Source organism: Monodon monoceros, unplaced genomic scaffold, assembly GCF_005190385.1.
Source record: "Monodon monoceros isolate NGI ecotype Baffin Bay Population unplaced genomic scaffold, NGI_Narwhal_1 Super_Scaffold_18, whole genome shotgun sequence".
In the NCBI taxonomy this organism is placed as follows: Eukaryota; Metazoa; Chordata; class Mammalia; order Artiodactyla; family Monodontidae; genus Monodon; species Monodon monoceros.
The window spans coordinates 52,717,394-52,738,591 of record NW_021703774.1 but is presented as its reverse complement, the minus strand read 5'-3'; the positions used below and the strand labels follow the sequence as shown (position 1 = coordinate 52,738,591).

Here is a 21,198-nt window from a genome sequence, read left to right as displayed (position 1 = left end):
AACGCTGGGGAGTCATGATGAGTGAAACCAAATATGGTCCCACTTTCACAGAGTTTAGTCTAAGATGGAGACTGACAATCCAATAATCACACCCACAAGCGTACAATGATAACTTGAGGAGTGCTGTGAGTGGTAACCAGTAAGATAAGGCTGCCAGACAGGATGACCTGACCTCGCCTGGGGACCAGGGAGGGTTCCAGAGAAGTGACAGGTGAACTGAGAGCTGGAAGGGAAGCAGATGTCACGAGGTAAAGAAGGTGGTGGGAGAGGCTGGCAGGCAGAGGGAACAGCATGTGCCAAGCGCTGTGGCAGGAGGGAGAAGGTGTTTGAGGAACTGAAACAAGTAGACTTGTGCGCCTGGAGCACAGGGGGCACCAGGGAACGCGGGAGGGAGAGGAGACTGGAGAAGATGGTAAGGAAACCAAGGCCGTGCAAGGGTTTGGAGTTTATCCCAAGAGCAGTCGGAGTCCCTGAAATGGCTGCAAAATGGGATGGCATAATCATAAATGTATTTTTTTTTTTTTTTTTTTTGCGGTACGCGGGCCTCTCACTGTCACGGCTTCTCCCATTGTGGAGCACAGGCTCCGGATGCGCAGGCTCAGCGGCCATGGCTCATGGGCCCAGCTGCTCCGCGGCATGTGGGATCTTCCCGGACCAGGGCACGAACCCGTGTCCCCTGCATCGGCAGGCGGACTCTCAACCACTGTGCCACCAGGGAAGCCCTGGAAATGTATTTTGAAAAGATAACTGATGGAGTGAAGAGGAGAGGAGAGCAGAGGGGAGAGAAAGTGGGGAGGTTATCGCAGTGGCGAAGACAAGATATGGTAGTAGCTTAGACCAGGTGATGGCAGTGCAATGGAGAACAGCAGACGTATGTGATAGGTACTTGAGGGATTAAGTCAATGGGATTTGGCGACGGTTGGATGTGGGGTTGGATGGCCGGGGAGAGAGCTGGGAGGGTATGGACTCAGGAACTGCCATGCCCCCAGGACCTTACTTACCTGTGAGCGTGGCTCTGGTGGTTGGACCGATGCTCTTGGGGACCAACAGCTCATGGTACTGCTCGCCTGCCAAGGTGCTGTACACAATCTTGTACTCCTGAACCTCTGCTTCACTGTTGTCCCACTCAAGGTCAAGGCTGGTTGCTGTGCGGGAACCAAGCCGCAGGTTCTTGGGGGCGTCAATCTCTAAAAAAATCCAGATATCACCAACATCACACAGGATAATGTGCATTTGTCATGCATCTTGAACTTGAACAGGCTTTGGGGTGAGAGTCCATGACCCTCTGCCTCACGTTTGAGTGAACCCAGGGGCTGCCCCTCAGCTTTTGGTCTGCCAGGTTGGCCATGACAGATTACGTGGGCAGGTTGGAGAGTTTTACTCGGGAGTTAGATATCAACACACTTCACACGTCCCCCATGCCCATTCAGGAGTTCTAGTGGTGTTCTAGAAATTGAAGAATGAACCAGTTAGTATCATAAGGTTGAGACTAAGCAAGAGAAACCCTGGAAAGTGGAAATCAGAGATGGCATCCAAGTGATTAAGATGAAATAATTTCAAATTTGATCACTGAGCAAAAAGCAGAGGATTGACTGCAAGATTTTGAAGTATAAGATGCCTTCCCCTGGATTTACTTGCATAGACACTGCTGAAAGTTTTGCATATAGAGAGGGGATGTGATGTATTGGAAATCAGTCAGCTTTAGAGTCAGGTCTCAGTTTGAGCCCTACCTCCGACTCTTATTGTAATGGGACCGTGGGCAAGTCTTCATCTCACTGGGTCTTGATGGCCACATCTGTAAAATGGGCTAATAATACTGCCTTCTCAGGGAGTTGTACAAATTAGACAATGCATGTAGAAGTGAGTAGCATGGTGCCTGGTACAAAATTAGGTGCCCAAGTCCTGGGCTGGCTTCCTGGTGCCTCCAATGCTTGCTCCTTGGGGTTCCAAGAATTCCACAACAATGAAAAGACCATTGGCATTGAGGTCTTTTCCGCAGTTGTGGGGGGCTGGTTCTCTCTTCCAGGACTGGTCATCTCTTCAGGCTTATTTGGGCAGAAACAACATAAACAACTTACAGGATAAGAAGGTGCTGTCTTGACAACCTGCCACTTAAAAAGTTCCAAATAGGTCTTGACTTTGAGACTTGAATTTAACTTTGGAGTGGACCAGCCATTTGCTCTGGGAAAACCTCAAGTGGACTGTTTTAATTTGCAAACGCCAGGCAAGTCTCCACCAATTGTTCTTTCAGAAGATGGGACTGTTGTGAATCAATCTGAGTGCAGCTGCTGCAGAGTGAGAAGTGTTCTGTTTAGTGATGTAAATTGGGTGAATCTTTTAGCAGATTTATGCCTCTGCAGCTTATTTTTCTGAGAAACGTTTCCTTACTCATTGTGGGTTTAGCATGCTGGAAACTGTGCATTATCCACGTGCTGTGTGTGGGATTTCTCGAGCAGTTGGATGGAAAGAGGAGCTTGAGTAGAGGGGTATGTAGGAGGAATGCTCTGGGCTGCAGATCCCTAAATCTCACGTGGGAGGAGAGGCTGGCAAAGGACTGGGTGGGGCTTGGGGGTGTGTGTGGCCTGAATGGAACTGGAGCAAAAAGAGATTCACTTAAGGTTCAGGTTGAGTCTTGTATTTACCTACTGCTCTTCACAACTAAAGACCCCAGACCTGGGAAATGTTTGTTAGACTATGTATTTGTTTTTTGCTTTTTTGGCCTTAGGACCTGTGCCCTGTGGATAGGCGGCAGTGTTTCCTCTGAAGGGACTGGACATTTCCAATGTCAATGATCCCTAAGGAGATCAATCCTGAGAATGAGGGCTGGAGAAGGCAGGTGTCTTAGGACTGGGGTGGAGTGAAATGGTTTGCTCCCCCTAGGTCTTGAAGCCTGACCTCTAGGAGGCGCAGCTGAAGGGCACCCTGGCAAGTGGGAGCTGTGCTGGCCTCTGCAACACACCAGCAAGCTAGGGGCAAGGTAAAGCCAGGTGTCCAGTGGGGGCCCTGTGGAGAGGCTGCGGCTGTAGACTCTCACCTCTAAAACATAAATTAAATCAAGCAGTTCTGCTGAAAACGTTACACTGCTTCCTATTACGAACTCCTAATTGTGGCAGGGCTCTACGTGATCTGGCCCTGCCTGCTTCTCAGGTGGCACCTTGGAACATTCTACCCGTACTCACCGTGCTCCAGCTGCACTGCCTTTCTCCTACTCCTGAATCACAGCAAGCTTATTCTCACCCTAGGGCTTTTGCACTGGCTGGTACGTTTGCCTGGAACGCTCTTCCCCAGACCCTCACATGACTGAGGTCACTTAGGTTTTGGTTAAAACTTTAGCTCCTCAGAGAGGCCTTTCTGACTACTCCCTCTATATCATCCATTTCATTTTTTTAGCATAATCCTCGTGATTGAAATGATCCCATATGTTTCTTTTCTTCTTCCTTATTTAGTTTCCCCCCCTGGAATGTAACTTATGTGAACTGGGATCTTGTCTATCTTGTTTGTTCTGCATCCTCACTGCCTAGGACAGTGCTTGGCACCTACTAGGTGTTCATTAAGCACATGTGAGGTGGCTGAATGAGTACTGTCAGTTCTCTGTCTTGTCTGCTCCCTCAAAGCCTTTGGAAAAGTCTTGTTAAATATTCCAGCTGGGGACTTTGAGGATGCTTGGGGCCAGGTGGTACAGAGAAAAGAACAGCTTTGACTGAGGGCAGCTGGTCTTGGCTGGCTGACAAGGGCCATCCAGGTTGAACTTGTGGAGGCAGTTCCTGGAGAATCCCGGAGTACAGTCCCTGCCCAGCAGGTGGGAGCTCCAGCTGTTGTGACTTGGGCCTTTGTTGCGTTTCCTGAGGCTGCCACCACCAAGGGCCACACACTGGGTGGCTTCAAGGATAGAAATGTATTGTCTCACAAACTGGAAGTCTGAGATCAACGTGTTGGCTCCCTTCCAAGGGCTGTGAGGGAGAATCTGTTCCGTGCTTCTCTCCAGTGGTTTGCCAAAGGATCCACCAAAAGAGTCCCGGGAATGCCCCCATGAGGGCAACTGCAACCAGAGCTATGGAGGGCAGGGAGGTTCGGGAGACTGGTCTCCGGGTTTCCGTGGGCTGCCTTCTCTCTAACCATTGGCCTTAGTGGGCTTCCATCGGTGCTTTCCTTCTTCCGAGCGGCTCTAAGACCCAGACAAATCTGCTCACCACGCAGGAAGCAAATCCCAGTTTTAATTGCCTGTGCAATTAGTGCGCTCCTAGTGTTGAAGCCATCACCTGGAAAAGCACTTTGGCTAATTTGAATTTAAGCAGAGCTCTGAAATGACTGAGGGCCCTGCCGTGAGGGTCCAGGCACCTTCTCATTCAGCCAGCACCTGCCAACCCCAGGCCTTGAGAGCTGGGCTGCAAAGCTGTCCGCGGCAACGCACCCCACCCTGTTGCCCCCTCATCCGCTTCGGGCAGAGGGGGACAGCTTGGAGGTGCAGGCTGCTGCTGCCTGCAGAAGGTAGCCACCTAGCAGCTGCCCATCCTCCAGGCAACCTCAAACAGAGAATCACGCAACAAACGGAAACTCAGGGGGAGCTTCTAGGAGGCAGAATGTAATTGTCTTGATTGGAATTTTCCTGGGCCACCAGCCAGTCCTGCTTCCATCTCGTTGACGTAAACATCAAGAATTATGCTTTCCGTCCTGCTCCTGGAGAGCTCTCGTCTCATTTTCTGCCTCTTCAAACTCCTTATCTGAGTAAAGCACAAAGAAACCACTTTTCATACAAAAACTGTGTTGAAATTAAAAAAGAATGCAGGACTCATGGCCCTCAGGAGGTCCCAGCACCGGAGCAGACCGTGTCCTGGGGGTGCGAAGGCTGGGGGGTGGGCAGGGCTGACCTTGAATTCACCAAGAAGGGAGCTTGTGTGTGAGGCCCTGAGCAGTTTTGGTTCAGTGTGGGAAAAGACAGCAAGAGAAATGGGCAGAATGTAGTCCCTTTATTTTAAAGACATATGCACAGTCACTGGGGATCCCAACGTGTGTTCAGTAAAACATCTGACCAGCGACCCCTGGCTGGGGTGGAGTCTAGCACAGGGGCTGGAGAGCAAACCTTAGAGGGCCTCTTTCAGAATCAAGCTGCCTTCTCTGTTTCGTCAGTGTCCGTGCTTGCTCCCTTGTAACAGGGAATGTTTCCTTTGGGGTGGAGGGAAACCCATTATGAGATTCCCGGCCTTCCTCTTTCTTCTGCTGGGGAAGACGGACTTGCTTCCATGGTGAGTTTTGTAGCAGGCCTAGGCACGGCCCTCCTGCTACCCTCTCTCATGGGAGCCGTCTGCACATGGGGATCGGCCTCTGCTTGTTCCTCTGTGCTGTAAGCCCTAACCTGCGTAGCCCCACAGCTTCCGCCAGATGGGGGTCTTGCCCAGGTCCACAGGGTCCATCCGTTGGCAAGCCCATCCAACACTAAGCTACATGCTCCAATCTAGGGGATATTTTGGCCTCCATCTGTCTTACTCTTTGCCTGATTTATCAGCTGATTTTAAACACAGGTGGAGGGTAATGGTGCTGTTTATTGACCGTCCCTGCAGCCCCTTGGCTGGCTTACCCCATCCCGTGACAGACTCTTAGGCCACCACTCAATGTAGGATGCCTGAATTAGTGATTCTCCTACTTCACCCCATGAGGAGATGCTTGTTCTTAGATCTTACAGAAGCTGGCAGTCTCCTTTGATCTCTGCAACAACTGGGGAGTTGTCAGAGACATTCCTTGATGTGTGACCACCCCCCTGCTGCCCCCCAACAGGGCAGAGAGGCCGAGACTGGGTATCTGGGTTAGACAGAGACTCACTGTCGGATCACAGCCCCCGATCACCCAGTGAGAGTGCCAGGGAGCCTGTCTTTGGATGGTGCCTGACCTACTTGTCCACTAGCTGGTTGGCCTGATGGGCTCCTAGAGAGCCAGGGAGTAGGTCGTGAGGTCTGGCCTTTCCCGACTATTGGAGCCGAGTCTACATTAGCCTTCTTGCCGGTGCCCACAAACGGCAGGATGAGTCACAGACTCTCAGGTGGAAGGCCTGCTTCCAGGCATGCAGGCCCGGCTTTGCACAACTCCAAGGGGCGCCATCGTGCTGGTGTAGTCACCGTGGATTTATGCAGTCATTACAGCCATTTCCGGCAAATTGCAATAAAGTGACTCCAGGAAGGGGTACTGAACCCTCACAAAATTTCCCTTTGGGCTAGCGATGGGGATGTCAAGTGACTTCAGGACAAACTTTTCATTTTATAAAGGAGAAACCTGAAACCTGAGGGGAAGAGACTTCTGTCAAGTCACAGATCTGGCTGGTAGCAGAGGTAGGACAGGAACCCAGCTCTCCTATCCACTGGTGCTGTGCGCTCCTCTGCCCTGAGACGTGACCTCACCGGGATGCCCTGAAACCTCTCGCTTCCTTCTTGCAGTGTCTGTGATACGTGGATGCCCAAGCACACATCATCTCTCTCCCTGGATGCCCCTCTTGCCATGAGGATACCAGCTGGCTCAGCACCCTCTCCCCTCCTCAGGCTCTGCTCCCCCCACCCCGCCCCACCCCACCTACAGCCTCACCTGTTGTGAACTGGGTGGTGGTGGACTCGCTCTCGTTGTTTCCACGGACTGCGCTGACCCACACTTCGTATTGGGAGCCGGGCCGCAGGGCCTGTACCGAGTACTGGCTCAGGGGAGGCTGCAGTCGGAAGGTGGTCTTCCCACCTTCCCCGCCCACCAAGCCGTACTTCAAGAGAATGAAATCGACTTTGGCTCGAGGTGGGGTCCACTCCACGAAGGCTACAGTGTCGGAGACATCTCGAACCAGGATGTGCGTGGGCCCATCAATGACTGATGAGAAGGATCCAATAGAAAAAAAAAAAGTTTGAGAAGTGAGCCTCTGACTTAAGCTCTTTCCTTTCCTTTCCTCCTTACATTAGCCTGGTTGGTCAGAGAGAGAATAGGTGTTATCATTCCATTTTACAGATGGGGAAATTGAGACACAGTGAGATAAAATCTATTTCCTGAGGACACATGGTTTTTCAGTGGGGGAACAGACACTGGATCTTAGGTCCCCTGAATCTTGCTGTCACGGGGCTGTGGTTTTTAGGATTGGCACTTCCCAGTTGAGGCAGGGGAAGGGCACTTACTGGCTTGAGAGGGCCAGCACTGTTCTGTCAGGAGGTTATGGGACAGACAACAGAGAACTGTGTTTCTCGTGTGTGCCCAGCTCTCACATTCTGTGAGCCCCAAGGAAAGACCTATGAAATTAGCAGCCCTATCTAAATATCTGAGACTTCCAACTTGGTTGCCAATGAGGGCATCACGAGTATCCAGAAGATGTCCCTGCTCAGCTGTACCGACAACTCAGTCAACCAGCTGCTAAGACAGTCAAAAACCCAACAGACATTTGTATTTGTGGATATGAAATATGCCTTCTGGGGAAACTTGCTGTTCTGTAAAAACAAGGGTCTCTGTTTTGGAACAGCCTCTTGTGGGCTATTTTTTCCCCACCGGTTCTTGCGTATTCCTGAGCCAGGAGGGCACTGCAGTCACACACAGTCCCTCCAGGTTATTCAGCATGTGTCCCTCGTGAGTCCTGGCCTCTGGCACTGAGCACCTGAAGGGAACACCATTGTGGGATGGTGTTACCTAGGAAAAGCTGGTTGGTTTCCTAGGGGTCCTACCACCCTGGTTCCAGCACCCACTTGGGGTCCTGTTCATGTTGAATTAGATGATGGTGGCGGTGGGGCAAGGTGAGAGAATGTAGAAGGGAAATAGAAAGGGCTTAGTGAGTAGAATAGAAAATGGTGTTCTCAACTCCTCATGGTGTGTCTGGATGGCTGACGTGCCCTCCTTTGAATTACTCATTACCTTCTAAAAAGATCTGGCCCGGCTTCCATGTTTGCGTTATTATGGACTACACCCCTCTAGCTGGGGCTGATTAACATTAATATTAATATTCTTCAAGGATTTGGAACTGGAACCACAGACTCTGGCTCTCTGGTTAGCTGGTTTTGGACCATGTAGAGCCAGGGCTGGTCTGGCCATTCTCTACCATATTCACAAATAAATAGAAAACATCTGATCTGGGGAGAGAGAGACAGAGAGACAGAGACAGAGCGAGCGAGCGAGAGAGAGAGAGAGAGAGAGAGACAGAGAGAGAGAGAAAGAGAAGAGGAGAAAGGGGAAAAGGTGACTTTTTAACAAATACATATTTGGTTTTCCCTTCTTAGCGCAGAGCTCCTAAAACCCGGGGAATTTTCTAAGTGATGAGAGTAATCAGGTTGTCTTTTGTTATGTTAATGAAGTGAGGGAGAAAGCTGGTTGCCAAGGGACCCAACCAGGTGATTAGAGGGTTGGAACTTTCAGTCCCACCCCTGACATCTGGTCAGTCCATCAATCATGCCTATGTAATGAAGCCTCCATAAAAATCCAAAAGGACTGGGTTTGGAGAGCTTCCAGGTTGGGGAACCAGAATGCTTCCATGTGCCACTGCCATGGGCCCCAAATTCCACAGGAGCAGAAGCTCCTTTGTTCAGGACCTCACCTATGTATCTCTTCATCTGGCTGTTGATTTGTATCCTTTAATATCCTTTGTGATAAACCAGTAATTCAGTGAGAAAATGAGTTTCCTCATGAGTTATATGAGCTTCTCTAGCAAATTAATCAAACCCAAGGAGGGGTTGTAGGAACCTCCAATCTGTAGCTGGTCAGTCAGAAGCACGGGTGACAACCTGGGCTCGTGATTGGCATCTGAAGTGGAGGGTAGTCTTGTGGGACTGAGCCCTCCAACCTGTGGAATCCGATGCTCTCTCCGGGTAGATGTGTTGAAATTGAGTTGAATGGTAGGACACCCAGCTGGTGTTGCAGAGAATTGCTTGGTGTGGGGAACCCCTCCCCCAGTCACACACATACTGGAACTGGGTGCAGAATTTTAGGAGCAAATACACAGAGAGAAGCAGAAGTGAGTGACCTTGTGGCACTTCTAGAAAGGTATAGAGAATAACTCGGTTCTTGACTGTCCATTTTTTGGTTCAAGTCTTTTGTGAGACTCAGATGCATTTCTGGCCCTGGGGTTTCATAAGACACTCTGTGTCCTTCCAGTAACTTATCTTTTTTGCTACAGCTAGTTTAAGAAAGTGTTTTTCCCTTGTTACCAGAGAGTCTTGACGAAGACTGTTTTCTGTTTTTTTTAACCAGTATGCACTGGACCACCTCCTCGTCTGTCTCCAGAATGGAGTGTCTCCCTCAGGACTGTCTCAGCCTGACTTGGATCCTCTCTCTCTTTCCGAGTTGGGCCTTTCGCTGGGTACCCCGCCCTCTTTCTGGGTGTAGCCCAGTCCTGTTCTCTGTTAAGCAGCTTAGGAATTTTGGTCTGGCACCAGCCAAAATGAAAATCACCAGACCATTTTGGTTTTGGTGCCACCTGGTTTGGAGTGAAAGTGAAGTTCTGTTTTTCATATTTGGAGTAATAATGAGATTTAACAGAATATATCCAGATGTTTTCTTTTCTGCACGCTGTATTTAGTGGTTTTAGGTAACTTGGGCCTTTTTAATTCCATTTAATTTAATAATGAGATGGAGGAAATTATCTCCTAACTGCTAAATAAGCATAGTGCTTGAAACATAGTAGACACTCAGTAAATGGGTGTTGAGTAAATGAAGTAAATAGGTGACTCTCTATATGCATAAGAAAGAAAGTGAAACATTTCAATGAATTGGAGCTTCTTGAAAAAAAAAAAAAGATGTCACCAAAACTCAAATGACCATGTAAGGCTTTTGTCCATCAGCTCTTTTAAGTCCCCAAATCCTAATCATAATGATTGCTCATATTAAAATGTGACTGTGCAGCACCGAGGACTCTGGCTGCAGGAGGTCTTGTAATTTGAATTCCCAAAATGGCCTGCCTGGAAGAAGCCAGCCTGCGTGCCTGATGAGGACTCAGAGCCTAGCAGCAGGGGGTTGGTGTGCGTCAGGCATTAGCGGAGGGAAATAATTAAACAATCGTTTCTTAAAAACAGCAGACAGGGCTGGGAGCCAACCATCTTTTCTGCAGCCGTCCTTGGATTCGGCCCTTCAGTTGGCCATTGGGTAACCATGTCCCATTCCAGTCAAGGAGGTATCAGCTTACTTTCAACTTAGGGCCTAATTTTTAAACAAACACACACCCTACTCAAAAAGTAAACTGGAATAAATATTTGTCTTTCCATTTCTTCGTAATTCTGTACACAGTCCCAAAATATGAACTAGGAGTTTTTTTCTTAATTGAAAAAAATTCTGCCTGGCTTTACCACAGATGACTAGATCTGGAACTTTTAATTTTAATCTTAAGGAAATTCCAAACCAAAAAATACTGCAAATGTTGTCAAAATGTGGTTTTAAGTAGAAGACTAAAGCAGAGTTGGACTGTCTTCTCTAAGTGCTGTCAGTACTTTGGAAGAAAAGCGTCCTCCCTCTGTAATGTTCTTCTCTGCCCTCTCATGAACCATCTCCTTCTAGCTTTTTTTTTTTTTTCCTACTAATACTTTCTTAATATCAAATCACAGAAGTGATTTGGGGACCCTGAAACATTCCGTATCAGAAGAGGAGAATCTACACGTGTTACCAAATCAACCCTTCAGGGTCCAGCATAACCTTGGGAAGCAGAACTGGGGAAAAACTCCGGCCACTGGTGTCTGGAGAGATTCTTGGACACTGGTGTCCAGAGTACTTTTAGACTTTAGGGCTAATAGAGTTTCTTCTGAAACGTATTTGGATTAGTATAGTGGGTTTTAAAGCCTTTTGGGGAGGAGGGGGCTAATATTCTTTTTTTTTTTTTTGCTAATATTCTTTTTTAAAAGAACAAAATCTTAAATGATTGTACAAAATATAAAACAGACAGAAGTGGAGCTGCCTCGGTTGGAGGGTGTGAGGGGCATGGGAGTGGGAGTAATTAGAGACCTGCATCTCCACTTCCTCCTTGCCTTGAGGCGTGGCCATGGAAAACTGGTGCTCTAATGGAGCATAATCTAATGCCACAGTAGTTTTAAACCAGTGTTTTCTAGACTGAGCATAAGCGTCAGCACCTGATGCTGTTTAGTTTGGATCCAGTTAACAAAGTATGAATCACTAATCCATAAACATGGGCTCATTATATAGTGTTGTGATTCCCTTTTCTGGCCAGCTTGGCCTTTGTCCTGCACTCATGACTGGTTTTCTTAGGTGTCAGTTTCTGTTTATGAAAAATAAAGCGGTACCAATATTCGCCTACCTCAGTCTGTTACTAACAGGGACCATTGCTTAACCTTCGAGTTTCAACTCTCCCATCAATAAAATGAGGGCCAAAAATGATACCAGAAGCTATTTATAACTTCTGAGAAATTCTTGGTGAGGGCACACACACATGTATCATAACTGTTAATTTACAGCATCTTTTGTTAGCTGAGGGCACACACACATGCATCATAATTGTTAATTTACAGCATCCTTTGTCAGCTAAGGAAACAATAAAGCAAAATGCGATACAGTTAATTAATCAAACCTAGAAATATAATGGTCTTGCATAAGAGGAACTGTGGGGATGAAATAATAATCAACTTAAGTCATCACCTTGAACAGTGACCCAGCCCACAATTACTGGTTTTGAACGACATTTCCCGCTCTCACTTCTAAAAGTGTTCTCTGAGTGTATGTATACACACAAGCTATCGAGCACTCACTGTCATTGACACAGTGCTAATCACTTTGTGTGCTTTATCTGATTTAATCCTCATGTCATTTCTATGAAGTTCATCATTGTCAAATGAATCAAGGTTTGGGAAGGTCAAATGACTTTCTGCAAATCTCACAATAAATAAGAGTGAATTAGCCCTTGCTGGCTCCAAAGCTCAAGATACTAGGGGCTGACAAACAAGGCCTCTTAATGAGTAAGATCAGAAGACATACACTGGAGATCCTAACAAAGAATTTCCCCGTAGAATACTCTTCCAGATTTTTGTGCTTGCAAGGATAAGGAAGATGTTCAGCCAAGCATCTGGTCGAGTAGCTCCATCTCCAGGTACCCAAATTAATCTCAGCTGTGGGAGAAATCCTAGCACCCCTTTGTCTCTCTACTTCCTGGGTGCATCTGCAGTTTTTCCTGAGTGACCTAATGGTTAGCTATAAGGTGAAAGGTTGGGGGCACTCACCAGTGGAGACGCTGGCCGAGGTAGGGGGGCTCCGGGCTTGCTCTTTCAGAGCCACCACATTGACAGTATATTCCTCCCCAGGCTTTAATCCCGTCTGGTTGAAGGATGTAACATCACTGGGGAGCTGGGCAATCACCCCTCCTTCATTGTTCTGCAGGGCAGGGGTGGGGAGGGGGGAAGGGAGAAGCAGAGAAAGCAAAAGAGGAAATCAATGGGAGGGAAATGTGTGGGACACTGACTGTGAATTAAAGATGGGGACCACTTCTCTGCCCTCCAGGCTGACGGCTGAGGGTCTGGGGCCAGGAATGACTCCCAGCAGGATCAAGAAGAATGTCACCACTCTATGAGGATTTGGCAAACGGAGAACCAATTTTCAAGAACATTTCTTTGGCCTCTCCTGAGTCTACTGAGTTTGCCAATAAAAATTAGTCATGAGGTGATGTAGATTGGCTCTTGCCAAAAATGAAATGTCTGATGCTTACCATCTATGAGAGTTTTTGGCATTTATCATGGTGGGCATGCCCTTGGCTATTTAGAAGAGTCTAGTTGTGTATGTATGTATGTAAACATCTTTATGTACATGACAACATGTTTCAAACTAAGACATTCCCAGTTTTTTAATGAGCCGGAGCTATTATTTTTCTGTGTCTGGAGTTTCTCATGGTGTTACACTGGCTGCAAGTCTGTCATTGTCTTATTAGCCAGATGAGTTAGGAATCCGTGACACAACCAGCTGTGAAGCACAAAGAAGAGAAAGGGGGTAGAACAAAGAATAATACAAAGGAGAGAAGAAAGAGACAAGTTGGTGGAAGAGGAAATGAAAAAGATCAACTTGATGATGCTGGGTCCAGGATTTTGTACCTTTCTACCCACCTGTCTGTCTGTCTGTTTGCCTATTATTATACATTTTCTCTGTGTGCCTCTGGAAATGGAGGCGACAAGAGGGCTCTTTTTTGTGGCACTGCACTTCTCCACTATTCTTTGGTCTCTGTTCATGTCACCTGGAGTGCCCTATTATGTAATTTATAGCCACACTTTTATAAATCAGCGTGACCTCCCACTGGCCTCAACCTACAGATGATACAGCTATTCTCTGTGGCTGTATATTTGACCTTGGCATGCCCTGGCTAGCCCCACTCTTAGAGTTTTACATATTGGATATAAAACAGGCAAACCTGGCTTTGGTTTTTTTCCTGCCTGAGTGGCAGAGTGACATGATTCTCTCTGCCCTGTTATAAATCCAATTGCTCACCATACTTTACTGGCCATTTTAATGCAGATAAGACATAGAAGAACGTATGTGTAGAGAATGTCTGCTTCGATGTATTTAGCTTGCCATGGCATGACTATATCCACATAAGAGAAGTGGACAGAGCCCTGGAATAGGAAGTGGAGACCCAATTCTTCTTTTAAGCCTGCCACCAACTAGCTGTCTGAAATCATTTAAGTTCACTGAGTCTTAGTCTTTATAAACTAAACAAACTAGATATAAAATGAAGGGTCATCAGTCCCAACAGTCCATGCCTCTAAGAATTTTGAAGTAAAGCAATGGTGAAATCATAGTCTTATCGGCCAAAAATGTGTCATCTGTCATTAAGTCTGATGAATGACTGAAAAAATCCTCTTTGATATTGAAAGATGAAGACAGAGGAAAGGACTATGATTAAACATTATACCCTTATGAGTGGTATAGTTAGGGAAACCATCAGTGGCGTTAATAAATCCTGGAAAACTAGAACTAGTCAGGTGCCTCTGGCAACTTAGAAAAGTAGTTTTAGGGTTAATAAAATAAAATACTGCTTTGATGAATGGAAAGGAATCTTAGGATAATTTTTAACTCAAAGACTAATAATATAATTTGCTTAAGGAAAAATTTTCTCAATGAATAGGTTATGAAAGGTGTTTTTGTGTTACATCTCTGACCTTTAGAGACTGAAGCCATACAAGCTGACTTTTGGGGGCATCTGTCGGCACAGAAGGAAGCTGTGGGTTGATCATAAGACCGATTCAGTTTGGCTTTTCTTATGTCCTAAAGAGACGCCCCAACTTTTTGAAGGTCTCAGTTTTCAGACTTGCTAAAATGACAGCTTGCTAAACCCTAGAGCTTTCTGAGCAGAGAGCTGGGGCTGGTGGCTGCTTCCGCTTCTCTTGTCATCCAAGGCTCAGGTGCCAGGCTCAGGGCCATTACTCAGTCCTTACCAAGCCTTTATGAAAGAAATGTTCTGTAGCCTATATATCCACAAAATGCCCCTTTGTGTCCTGATGGCATGGAGAGAGAGATTGGGGGGAGTGCCTTTTTTGCTGCCCCGATTCCAAGTTGAGGGTATGAATACCCCAAATAAGGCTGTTCGGCAGTCTGACGGGTGGGGGTTACCTTTGGAATGAAGCTGATCTCCCACCCATCGAAGGAGAATGAGAAGGGCTCCCACTGCACCTCCACGGTGGTCTCTGTGATTGTCTTGAATCGTAGCCCTTGAGGAGTGGAGAGATCTGGAACACAGCAATGTGGGTGACCATGTCATGGCTCTCCCTGGCAGGGGCAGAGAGCATTACCTGGGGCTCCCTCCACGCCATGGGTGCGATGGCGTGTGATGGGCAGTCTATCCCAATCTCATTACAGAGGTGGTGGGTTCCAGGTAAGGGATCAGCCCATGTCACTGTGGTCTTGGCACTCAGTGTGGGCGAAGATATGAATAAAGTTAACAAACATAACCTAATAAATACTTTTTTATGCTTTCTGTTACATAATAGGTTACTATTAAAATAAAAAAACACACTTTCCTTACTAAGGTGGTGAATCTTGGCATTTAACGTAATGCCTTTTTCAGAGAAACTGAACACTGTCTTCAGAGGCTTTAAGGGTTCCTGAGAGACAACATAAAGGCTAACATCACTGTTTCCATTTCACACCCAGGAAACCGTGGCACAGAGAGTAATGAAAGATGTGGAGGAAGCCAACTTCAGAATATAGTCTGGAATGCTTTTCTCGATCACGTGATGTGCCCTAAGAATATCTTGTTTAGCTCAAATCGTCTAGGATGGTCTGAAATTTCCATTTCATGTATACAAGCAAAGCAAGGGCATAATCAAGGGACAGTAGTAGATACTGGGGTTTTCACTCTCACTCCACTAGCTTCTTCTTTTCTCCAGCTGTTCCTTCATTCTCTCTCCCTTCTCTCCTTCACTCACCTTTGCCTCATGTATCTCGTTTTTAGTTCCTCTGCTTATCTCCCTCTTTTTCCATTCCCTACACCCTCCTCCCGGCCCCCTCCCCAACAACACACACACACGCACACGCACACGCACATGCACATGCACACGCACAGGCACAGGTGGAAGTATGCTTGTCCTAATGGAGTCCCAATTACCAGCCCTGAAATATGACAGCACGACTTTTCTCAGTTCTCCAGCGAGCCTGCTCCCATTTCAGCTGTGCCTCTCCTGGGATATTCCCATTGGAAAATTGACAGATTCTCATCCTTCCTGTTTGGAAGCTTCCTCACGCTTCTTGGTGAAAGGCAGGGCTGATTCTGAACCCACTTGAAGGCGTGTCAGGGGAGCTTACATGATTCTGTCCTTGTCACCTGGGAGCTTGCCTGAGGGGATGCCCTGAATTGGTGTAATAAAGGCCATGGGAGATGGAAACCTCGTCACGGCATGTGCACGTGGATCAGAGAAGAGACGCCTGGGAGTCGGGCCAGGCTCTTGCTGAGCTGACCCATCCTGGAGCAAGGTGGGAAAAGCGGCAGATGGTGACCTGCCTCTCTACACAATCATTGCAAATATTTTAAATTAGTTCTCAGGCACGAGAGGAGTTGAAGAAAAAGGTCAAATATAAACAGTGATAATTACAGGCATATTTAAAAAAAGGCAGCATTCATAGGGGGAGTCCAATATTATAACAGGATCTTTGTCACCTGAAAAGCAAGGGGACAAAATGACTTCTTAAATCCTTTTCCCTCTGCTTGCCCCTATGCTTACATCCTTCAAAGCATAACTCAAGTCCCTGGGCCTCCATGGAGACTTCAAAGCCAACTCTTCCTACTTCAACCTCTTCTTATTCTGAACTTTCATGACATTTGTTATCCAGATACCATCTTGTCATTTAAGAGCTACATAAAATGGGCTCAGATCTCTCATCCCATATTTGGTGATAAGTCCCATTTACCAACCCAGGGGCTTATGTTTCATGGTCACATCTTGTTCCCGTTTCCTGCTACTGCTAAATTCTCTGCATTATGTAATAAAAAATAAGTATTTGGTCTTTGTCCTGGCACACAGCTCCCAAAACCCTAGGAATTCCCAGAGTGATGAGTGTCTTTTGTATGATTATGAGATAACTGGTAGTTGGGACCTCCTAGATAGCTGGTCTGCAGAAAAACCCAGGCATGATTTAGAGAGAGGGTTGGAACTTTCAGCCCCACCTCCCAACCTCCAGGGAGGGGAAAGGGGCTGACTTGAGTTAATCACCAATGGCTAGTGGTTTCGTCAATCATGCCTGTGTAATGAAACCTCCATAAAAAAAACCCTAAACGACGGGGTTCAGAGGGCTTCTGGGTGGGTGAACACATGGAGGTACTGAGAAGGGTGCTTGTCCAGAAAGAACGTGGAAACTCCACACCCCATACTTCACCCTATGCATGTCTTCCATTTGGTTGTTCCTGAGTTGTATCCTTTATAAGAAACTGGTAATAGAGAGTAAAGCTCTGTGAGTTCTAAGGAATTACCAAAAGTAAGCAGGGGTTGTGGGAACTCCTTAAATTTATAGCTGGTCAGTCAGAAGTCCTGGTGACAACCTGGGACTTGTGATGGCAACTGACGTGGAGACCCTGTGAGACTGAGGACTTAGCTTGTGGGATCTGATGCTAACTCCAGGTGGATAGATATTGAACTGAATTGAACTGGATTGTTGGACACCTAGCTGGCATTTGAGAGCTGGACAAGTGGTGTTGGAAAGATAATTGAAGAATTCGGAGGTGTAAAAAGAAAACTAAATAGCAGCCCCTTCCCATCTCTTTCTTATTCTGCTCTTCGATGTAGTCAATGTTAATAGTTGGCATGCAATTTTTTAAAAATTTTCTGTGCTTAAATAAACATACAAAATATAGATACATACCTATAGCAGTTTCTCTGTTATAAATAGAACACTTCCATTTCTCATGGAGAAGAGTTTAGCTTGCTCTCTGTGTCTGTCTGTCTCTCTTTTACCCCGTTGTCTTTCTAGACGATGCTTTAGAGCCTCAACGTTTATAATCAAAATGGACTATCAGGATATTTTACCAAATAAACGATCGCGAAGAAATATGCTATGAGGAGAGGTGGGAGTTTTCAGTTGTGGTTTTAAATAAGATTTTTTTTCCACTCTGTTATACACTTACCATCTGTAACATACCATTTACACTTGCTTATTATACATCCTATTTCATATCTCCTGGTTTCTAGTCTCTAACTAGATTTGAAGTCTATATAAGTCTCATACTTTCCTTGACTTCTAATCAGACTAGCTTATAACAAGTCAGAACTCAATAATTAAAGTACTTTTTGTCCTTTTGGTTCTATAACTGGTAGGGGTTGCCTAGATTTGGAAACTCATTTTTGGAAGTGCCTTTTTAATGAGGTACCCTTTCCTAAGTGGGTCACGTTGGAAGCCCTTCCCCTCAAGAGTAATGATTATTGCAGGCATCCCTGAAGAATTAAGAAAAGACCCTACTATCATGAATGCCCATGATCTCCTGTAGGAGAAAAGAAGAATGAAACAGGATGGGGAAATGGTACGTACGGGTGGCCACCTTGGCCGTGATGGGAAGGCTGAGGATGTTGCTAATGACAGCGTAGACGCTGATGTTGTAGGTGAGACCTGGCTCCAGCTCCGAGATGGTGACACCACTCCAATCTCCAGGCACCCGCTGCTGGAGCTGGAGGCCCCCCAGGGCCATCGGCTGGTAAGAGATCACATATTCCGTCACTGCCATCGGCCCGTCCCATTCCAGCTCAATGGACCTGTCGCTGATACCAGCCACTCGCAAGTCCTCTGGAGGGGCAACTACCAGGAGGCAATACACAGATAGCATGAGCTCAGAGGACTGCCTTCCCCATCCTGGACCCAACTTCCTTCCTCACATCTCACCCCACATGCCCTGTCTGTGTATTCTGCTCAGCTCATTGCCTTTGAGTGATTGGTAATTCCCTTTGCAGGCAGGTTCTTATCTTTTCTGTGCTCGGTACTCCCATCCCTATAGGGCCATGAGTTAGTGGTGTGCTGGAGCCGGCTTCTACTGGCTCAGGAAAGTTGATTGTCGAATTTTGCAAGACAGTTTTAAATAGTCATTATTAAAGATTAAATTGTATTCAATATTAACTTACAATTAAGTAAAATGATCTTAAAAACAAAATTATGAATACTCCAAACTCATCACTGGCAAATTACTTCACTACATTTTACTGTTATCTATGCCCTTGAGTTAATTTACATGTGTTGTATCTCTCTGGTAGAAATACTGTGTAATTGTGTGCTAATGCACAGCTGTTTCCAACTCTACATTTAGTGACTTCATGTTGGTAGTTTGAAATTGGCCACAGAGGGAGTATTTACACCATGGAAGTTGGCAAATGCTACAAAGTGGGGCTTTTTATTTTTTCCCTCAGAGATCTAGTTGTTAGATATTTAACAGCATACATTGGCTAATATTTTTGGTAGTTTAATAAATTATTGTTACCAGATTACCCTGGGAGCCAGTATTTGATTTGGCAAGTGGAAATAAAGGCTTATTCCTGGTTATCTTGCAAAGTACAAGAATCCAAAACAGTAAATCCTAGATACCATGGACTGATGAAGACATTCAATAACACTTTATTTTCCCTGTTAAAAGGAGACTGTTTACGTTTTGAAAGAAATGTAACTCGTGTTAAACAAATTTTTATTAGCCTTGATTTTGGGGATGATGAGAAAGGAGCATTCTTGAGGGCTTTGCTTTTCTCTCTTGTTCTACTTTTCAAATGCTATTCAGAGAATCACCAAAAATTAAACCTCATTGAAATAGCCTTTCATGTATGGTTCCCTTGGGAAGTGAAGATTCACCAGTAGTGGGGGTATTAAATGACTGAAACTTTAAGATCAATTAGGATTAATGCCAGTATACCTGTAATTGGACCTGCCCATAGATTAACTCGAAGGTCAGGCCAGTATTTAAATAGTCATAATTAACTTATACATTTATATGCAGTGGAGGCTTTGTTTAGTTTAAAAGTTGTCATTGGTATTGAATTTCTCCTCTGAGAATTCTCACTCTTTCACCTTTACAAGAGCAGAGGACTGAGGCAGCTGCTAGTCACAGGGCCATGTGAAAAGAAGGTGCCTGCGCTCCCTGTGGTGCTCAGCCTCAAATTCTTGGCAGAGGTGTAAATGAGGACTCATAAGATGGAAATTAGGAACATATATTTACAATGTTGGGCATATGCTTTGATTGCTTTTGCCCCAAACTGTGAATGGTATAAAACAATCTAGATAGCAGAGCTTCCTCTGATTAAAGATGGCAAATGTTGACCAGAACAAAAAAATTTTTAATTTATTTTTTTTAAATTTATAAAACTAGATGAATGTAAATGAAATTTAAATAATCACACTTTCAAACGCTAGTTTATAAGCATATATCATTTCTAACTCTGGCATGATGAAAGCTTTGAATTGCACTAAGATCTTTGGGGTAGTCTGTATAATGCATACCAGACGACTCCTGGACCAGGGAAAGAAGAGTTGGTATATAGAACCTATCAGTATTTTGCATGGTTATATAGAGCATTTATTATGCACCAAGGACAATGCTATACATTCTGACATAGATTTTCTTATTTCACCCTCTCACCAACACTATGGAATTGGTACTATTTTTACCCCTGTTTTATAGAGAAGAAAACTGAGTCACAGAGTCAGCAAACACAGAAGCTAGGATTTGAACCCAGGCACAATGCTTCTAGAATCTCTAAGCCAGTGTACAATACCACTTTACATATGCATAACATTTCAGTCTATAAAACATGTTTAGATAAACCATCTAACTAGACTTTAAAAAAAAATCCTTTAATTGCAGCTCTATGAGGTAGATTGGGTAGATATAATTATCCCAACTTAACAAATGGAGAAACTGAGACCCAGGCTAAAGGACTTGCCAAAAGTAAGGGAGTTGGGTCATAGCTGAACTGATTATCAAACCAAGATCTATGCTTAATGTGTTCTTTCCCCTACAATTTGTAGGATGGGTCACTGATTGTACCAGATGCTTTCCTTCATTTATACACAGCCCTCAAATATAAACTACATCAGTGAATAATTCAGACTATCGTTTAGGATACCAGTTCCAGACTGGTGCTTATCCTAGAGGTAAGAAACTTCTTTTAAGAAGGATTCTCTAAAATTTCACAATTTGTATGGAAACACAAAAGACCCCAAATAGCCAAAGCAATCTTGAGAAAGAAAAACGGAGCTGGAGGAATCAGGCTCCCTGACTTCAGACTATACTACAAACCTACAGTAATCAAGACAGTATGGTACTGGCACAAAAACAGAAATATAGATCAATGGAACAGGATAGAAAGCCCAGAGATAAACCCATGCACATACGGTCACCTTATCTCTGATAAAGGAAGCAAGAATATACAATGGAGAAAAGACAGCCTCTTCAACAAGTGATGCTGGGAAAACTGGACAGCTACATGTAAAAGAATGAAATTAGAACACTCCCTAACACCATACACAAAAATAAACTCAAAATGGATTAAAGACCTAAATGTAAGGGCAGACACTATAAATCTCTTAGACGAAAACATAGGCAGAACACTCTATGACATACATCACAGCAAGATCCTTTTTGACCCACCTCTTAGAGAAATGGAAATAAAAACAAAAATAAACAAGTGGGACCTAATGAAACTTAAAAGCTTTTGCACAGCAAAGGAAACCATAAACAAGATGAAAAGACAACCCTCAGAATGGGAGAAAATATTTGCAAATGAAGCAACTGACAAAGGATTAATCTCCAAAAGT

At 45.3% G+C, this 21,198-nt stretch overlaps 1 protein-coding gene across 1 annotated transcript in view; it reads right to left on the bottom strand.

Moving 5' to 3' along the window:
- Positions 1 to 21,198, bottom strand: part of TNR (tenascin R) — an 83,260-nt gene that overhangs the window by 54,288 nt on the left and 7,774 nt on the right. The window contains exons 3-7 of the mRNA XM_029229271.1: positions 17,938 to 18,201; positions 14,533 to 14,648; positions 12,159 to 12,309; positions 6,571 to 6,840; positions 1,002 to 1,187 (exon numbers count right to left, since the gene is read on the bottom strand). Of these exons, the coding sequence (XP_029085104.1) occupies positions 1,002 to 1,187; positions 6,571 to 6,840; positions 12,159 to 12,309; positions 14,533 to 14,648; positions 17,938 to 18,201 (987 nt within the window). The remainder of the gene's footprint in view (positions 1 to 1,001; positions 1,188 to 6,570; positions 6,841 to 12,158; positions 12,310 to 14,532; positions 14,649 to 17,937; positions 18,202 to 21,198) is intronic.